The following is a 6,000-nucleotide window of genomic DNA, read 5'->3' as shown; positions in this document are numbered from 1 at the left end:
AACTCCGTTTCTCTGTTTCATTGTCACAATTTGTCAGCTCCCTGCGAATACACTGCTTTGAGCAGTGATTCTCGGGCCTAGCTGAACATTGGAATCACCTGGAGGGCTTTAAAAACTCCTGAAGGCTGGGTCCCATCCCCAGAGATTCCAATTTAATTGTCTTCAAGTGTAGCCTGGGCCTCTGGATTTTTTTTCAACTCCCCAGGGGTAACTCCAACGTGCAGCCACAGTTGAGAACCGATGCCTCCAGACTCTGTGCTAACAAATTATCAGCTAATTTCATGAATCTCTACTATCAGAAGAAAGGGAAGGATAAACCCACCCCCCAGGGCTCTCTCCATTTGCAGGTAACACTACACTGTAGCAACAGCCTTCCAGAGAACAAGCCCGGCTGCTTGTAATCTCCCTCCAGAGAGTGCCAGATCCAAGCAAAGACGAGTTTGCAAAGGAGAAATCTTCCGGGGAAATTAGGACCCTCAACACTGACAGCACAAAGGCACCTCTTATTCATTAAGGTGTTTTTTTTTTTCCTATTCCAGTATAGTTATCATCCAATATATTAGTTTCAGGAGGACAATATAACGATTCAACAATTCTAAACATTACTCAGTGCTCATTATGATAAGGCACCTTCTGTTTGTCAGGTGAGAATCTGTGAATGTAAACCAGAGACTTTGGCTTCCTCTCGGGGCTTTTGGGAAATGAGCTCTCTCTACCAGGTGCATAAGATCAGCTAACTACCGGGGGTGTGCCAGCACGGTTATATAGCATGACCTCTGCCTTCTGAGGCAGCCCACTGGGAAGCAGGTGGGGAAACGAGAAGCCCTTGCCACTCAAAGTGTGTCCCGAGGACCAGTGGCATGGGCGTCGCCGTCATCCCGGGCTTCTTAGCAAGCAATACAGCCTTTTGGGCCTCCTCTCAGACCTCAGCAGTAAGAAACTGCATTTTAACAAGATGCCCAGGGGGTGAGTAAGTTTGAGAAGGGAGGGCGTATAGAACTGTGGGAAACTCAGTGCACTAAATCCTACTGAACAGGGAGGGCTAGGCGCAGGGAGCCACTTCTTCGTCTGCCAGCATGGGGGACCTTTGGTAGCGAGCGGCAGCGACCCGAAGCCGGCGGCCCAAGGTGCCGGACTAGGTCCGGGCGGCCCCGCCTGCCTGCCCCGCCTCCCTCCTGGGTCTCTGCCCCGCGCGCGGTTGCTGTGGCAGCGCCGGACGCAGATCGAGCCGAGGCTGCCGCGGCCTCCACCTCCGCCTCCAAAGGCCTCCCCAGACCCCAGGGTGCCGCTCAGCTAGCGTCTCCGCCATGCCTCGGGGGAGGCGCGGCGGCCGGGTGAGCGCCCTGGAGGGCGGCCCGGAGGAGGAAGCGCCCCCGGCGGCGGCCGCGGTGCCCTCGGCGCTGTGGGCGTCCCAGCTGCAGCCGGAGGCGGCGGCCGGGCAGATCCTGCTGCGTGGCATCTTCGAGATCGAGAGGAGCAGCTGTGACGTGGTGCTGAGCGAGCAGGCCCTCAGGTGGCGGCCCATCCAACCCGAGCGCCCCGCGGGTGAGTGTCCCGGCACCTTAGCCTGCAGCCTCGCCTCCTCCCTGCAACTTCGCCCGCGCCTCCTCTCCGCCCTCCCCAGGCTCCTCCCCCCCGCGTCGCGAAGCCCCCGCCCGCTCCTTCCGAACTGGGGAGAGCAGTCTAGTCTGCTCGCGGCCCCGGGGGCCTCAGGCTCCCCGCCCCGCCCGCCTGGCTCCCCGCCTCTGGGTGCATTCCCTGGAGCAAAGTCACGGCCAGCTTCTGCTCTAGGAGGCCGAAAAAAGAATTGAGCCCCAAAGGGCCGGTGTTTTCCAAACTGCGGGAAGGTCCTCTCCTTCGCTCCAAACTGGTGGAGTTTGAATCCATCAACCTCTGCCCGTCCCCTGAAAGTATAACCACTTTACAGAGTACATCTACACGTGGGTTCTGAATCGAACTCTCACTTTGTTGACTTCCGAAACTTTAATCCCCTTTTGGGCTCTCTGGACTTCCCCATCCCTCACATTCCTTGCCTTGTCTAGGATCAAGCCCTCTACCTACGTAGAAACCCTTGATTTTTTTTTTTTTTTTTTTTAAGTGTTGACTTTAAAGTCCTCATGCTGCTTATCGCATTCGCCTTTTATTGACTTTAGTTTTTTGGAAATGTTACAGTGCTGTATTTACAACAACTATTTCAAGTCTTCGTGGAGAGAAGATTGCTCAAAAAACCTTCGGATGTGACACTGTCTCTCCTGGCTAAATACAAACTTAAGAAATTATTTTTAAAACATTGCCTTCCGTTGCAAAACCAGGCGCCCTGTACTAGTAAAGTATAGAAACATGCCACTGTTCTAAAGTCTCCCGTGCAAAAAAAGCTAACAATGCACTGAGTAGGCTTAACTAAAATTACCTTCTACCTTAATTAATATGTTTTCAGGTGTCACGAAAACCAAGGTAGAATGTTTTATTGAACCTCTCTCTGAGTTAAAACCGAGGGATATGGAGGTAGAATTATTCCGTGAAGTTCTTAAGTCCGTTTGAATTTGGGAGATCTAGAAGTTTCTAAGTTATATGAAGTTTAGGTTAGCCTGCAAGAGCCAGCTTAACCTACAATGAAGGTGAAATACTACAGAATTTAAAACAGACCTTGCTCAGTGAGAGCTCATATAAATAAATAAGTGTTGCCGTACTGGGACACAAAAAGGCAAATAATGACACGGAAAAAGAAATGCTGTTGTAAATTAAGTGGTGATGGAGGAAAAGCAGGCTTGCTTTGTGTTCATGGAAGTAGAATTTAAAAACTATACAGGTTGAAAGTTTTGATTTTTTTTTTAAACTTTGCTCGAAACCCCTTACTTTTCTTTCACCTAGGTGTATTTTTTCTTAATGAAGGCCTAGTGTGCAAACTTCTTCAGGCCTTTAAAATTGGAAATACGGAATCCTAGCACCTTAGTAAGAACCTATATTTATAAACAGATGTTTTACCTAGTAAAAGGAGTGGGGAAAAGAAAAGGGAGTAAGAGGTATACTTAAATGAAATGATCTCTGATGTAGAATTAGTTTAGATGTGAATGCTGAAAGACCAATGAGATTGTCCAGATAATAGAGGGTAAGTGTGTCAAGGTTACCATGCTTGGGAGGATGGGGTATAGGAGGATGTAGTAGGGAAGACCGTGGGTGTATTGGCCCCAGGCCGTGACTGGCGGCTCCAGGAAGGGTGGGGGTGGAGTGGTGTGGGATCACCGGGCTTTATTAGATCATACATAGGAAATATTTGCAACACCACTCAGTTTTTGAATCTCAGAGTACCTTAGTTGCTGCTTTTAAAAGTAGATTTCGTTTTTTAGAGCAGTTTTAGGTTCACTGCAACATTGAGCAAAAGGTACAGAGATCTCCCATGTGTTCTCTGCCCCCTACACATGCACGGCCTCCTCCATTATCCACATTCCTCATCAGAGTGGTACATTTGTTACAATTCATGAACCTACGTGAACACGTCATCACCCGAGTCCATAGTTGATGTTACGGTTCGCTCTTGGTGTCGTACATTCTGTGGGTTTTGACAAACTTGTAATGATGTGTGTGTTGGGGTTCCCCAGGGAAACAGAAGCTTGGCTGTATGTTTGAGGAGATCTACCATGGGGTTACGGAGGCTGAGCTCTACCACTGTATGCCATTTGCAAACTGGAGAACCAGGAAAGTCAGTGGTATAATTCAGACCAAATCTGAAGGTCTGAGAAGCAGGAGAGCTGATGGTTTAACTCTCAGACTGGATCTAGATGGGGAAAAGGAAAGCTGTTCGGAACCTGTTTTGTTAGCTGTCGGTACCTGGAAGAGTACCTGACACGAAAACCATTGTTGAATGAATTTGTTAACTGGCCTCACGAACCTTACTTTTGCCTACTGCGTTGTACTACTGACTACACAGCTGCTTGTGACTTTTCATCACCTGCAAGAGTATCCTCTCCCCTTTTGTTAAGGTATTGGAATTCTTTTCTATAAAAACTTTCTTAAGCTAATGTTGGCCTACTTCACCACTGTGGGTATCCTGGCCAGAAGGTTCCATCGTGCTAAGCTGCAGGGTGGTAAGCACTGACCTGGACATAGATTGACCAGGATGCCACCACTATGATACAAAATGTGTACACAAAAGGGCATCATCTGTTCAGAAAATGTTAACCACAAACTGCTTAATGATCTTTCTATTGGAATCTTAAAATTTGACCATTTGTGAAATCATGAGTTTATGCATGTGAGTATAAAGTAATTACCGAGTTAGCTGTGACCTAGAAAGGAACAGAATCCAGAAGAAATAGAGAGATCAGGTGAGTTCTTTGAGGCTTCGTGAGAAAAGTCAGACAAGTCTGGGGCATGGAACCCAGACCAGGCAAAGCAGATCAAGGGTAGTACCACAGTGTGGGTAGCCCCCAACGGTCTCTGAAATTGGGGAATAAGGTGTCAAAAATTAAGGGCGCACAGAAAGGGGACATGGGCAGATGTATTAGACAATATTGCATATTTTACAGCGTAGCCCTTCACTTGTGCTGTTACTGGATCAAATACATTCCGAGTTCAATATTTTCAAAAATATCACAGATTGCCTGTTGGCATTGTTCTAAATCTCAGCCAAGGACAAATTTCTAGGCATGTTTGCTTAGCAAGTAGTAAGCTTCTATTTGAAATGTTAGATGGAAGCAGAAGGTAGAAGCATTTTTGTGCATCCCCAAACCGGGATCTGCTTACTGTACTGTGTGACTGGGTGATAATGCTTTCCCATAAAGGAAAAGCTACGGGTGAGGAGAGTTAGTAATGGGTAGGATTACACTGTATTAAGCTCAAATTTTAGTACAGTTAAGAATGATCAATTTAGGAATTTCTGTGACACGAATGCCAGATGCCCACAAATGTGTCTGCCATTTCACAGTGGGAACTTCACCATTTACTAATGGATAGCACCTTGACATAGGAAAAACATGATGGGATCTTTTATAGGCTCCCTGCTCCAGCTGTCTGTACTCTCCTGTCTGTGATGTAGGAACATTTTCAGGAGTGGGCACCAAAGGATATGAGGTCTTGTCTGCAACTAATAGGACCATAACTGACTTTGGGCAAGTAATTTAATTCCACTTTTTCATCTGCAGAATGAGGCATTTATATTACAGTTGACTCTTGAACAACTTGGGTTGGAACTGTATAGGTCTACTTACACGCGAGTTTTTCTTTCTTTTTTTTTTTTTTTTTTTGATGCAGTACAGCACTACAAATCTTTTAAGATTTTCTTGACTTTTTTGTAGCTTTATTGCAAGAATACAGTATACAATACATTTAGCATACAAAGTATGTCTTAACCATATCATGGGTAAGGCTTCTGGTCAACAGTAGGCTATTAGTAAGTTTTGGGGGAGTCCAGAGGTAGACGTGGACTTTTGACTGTATGTGGGTCACCACCCCTAACCCTTGCATTGTTCAAGGATCAGCTGTATATAATCATTGAAAACCAACTCTCAAGTTGCGTTTTAAAGAAAATACCTATTTTTATAGACTTCAGATGTTACGACATCGTAGGTAAGTCTCTGGTTTGAATGCTCAAGGGTCAACAGTGTGATGTGTGGGAGGAGGTGTTGTATTTTCCAGCAGGAGCTTCTCCACCCTAATGAACTTCTAATTAGAAGAAACATGGGAAATACGGGCCCCTTGCTCCCCTTCCCCAGCTTCAGGGCATAGTGATGAGAGGTGGAGGGTCATCTCAGCACAGGGCCTGCCTTGAGAGAGGAAGAAACCATTTTCTGATAGAAAATTATTGGTCAAGCTAGTCATCAGACTTTTTTTTTTTTTTATGGGCAAAAGGACTAGCTTAGCTTTGATATCATTTCCTCTACCTTAAAAAAAGTTGTTTTTTAATGTTTATTTCAGAGAGCAAGAGAGAGACAGAATGTGAGCAGGGGAGGGGCAGAGAGAGAGAGGGAGACACAGAATCTGAAGCAGGCTCTAGGCTCTGAG

General features: G+C 46.4%; 1 protein-coding gene across 4 annotated transcripts in view; it reads left to right on the top strand.

Moving 5' to 3' along the window:
• The first annotated feature begins 1,110 nt into the window (after positions 1 to 1,110).
• CERKL (CERK like autophagy regulator) overlaps positions 1,111 to 6,000 on the top strand; it is a 108,363-nt gene continuing 103,473 nt past the window's right edge. For 2 of the 4 annotated variants that reach the window (XM_086719078.1, XM_025912640.2), the window contains exon 1: positions 1,118 to 1,545. In XM_086719078.1, the coding sequence (XP_086575204.1) occupies positions 1,308 to 1,545 (238 nt within the window). In that variant the 5' untranslated portion in view covers positions 1,118 to 1,307. Of the gene's footprint in view, positions 1,546 to 6,000 lie in introns of all 4 variants that reach the window. The other 2 variants (XM_086719079.1, XM_086719080.1) reach the window with 2 other exon arrangements.

Source organism: Puma concolor, chromosome C1 (genome assembly GCF_028749965.1).
Source record: "Puma concolor isolate L17-30 chromosome C1, mPumCon1.1.hap2, whole genome shotgun sequence".
In the NCBI taxonomy this organism is placed as follows: domain Eukaryota; kingdom Metazoa; phylum Chordata; class Mammalia; order Carnivora; family Felidae; genus Puma; species Puma concolor.
This window is presented reverse-complemented; position numbering and strand designations above follow the sequence as displayed.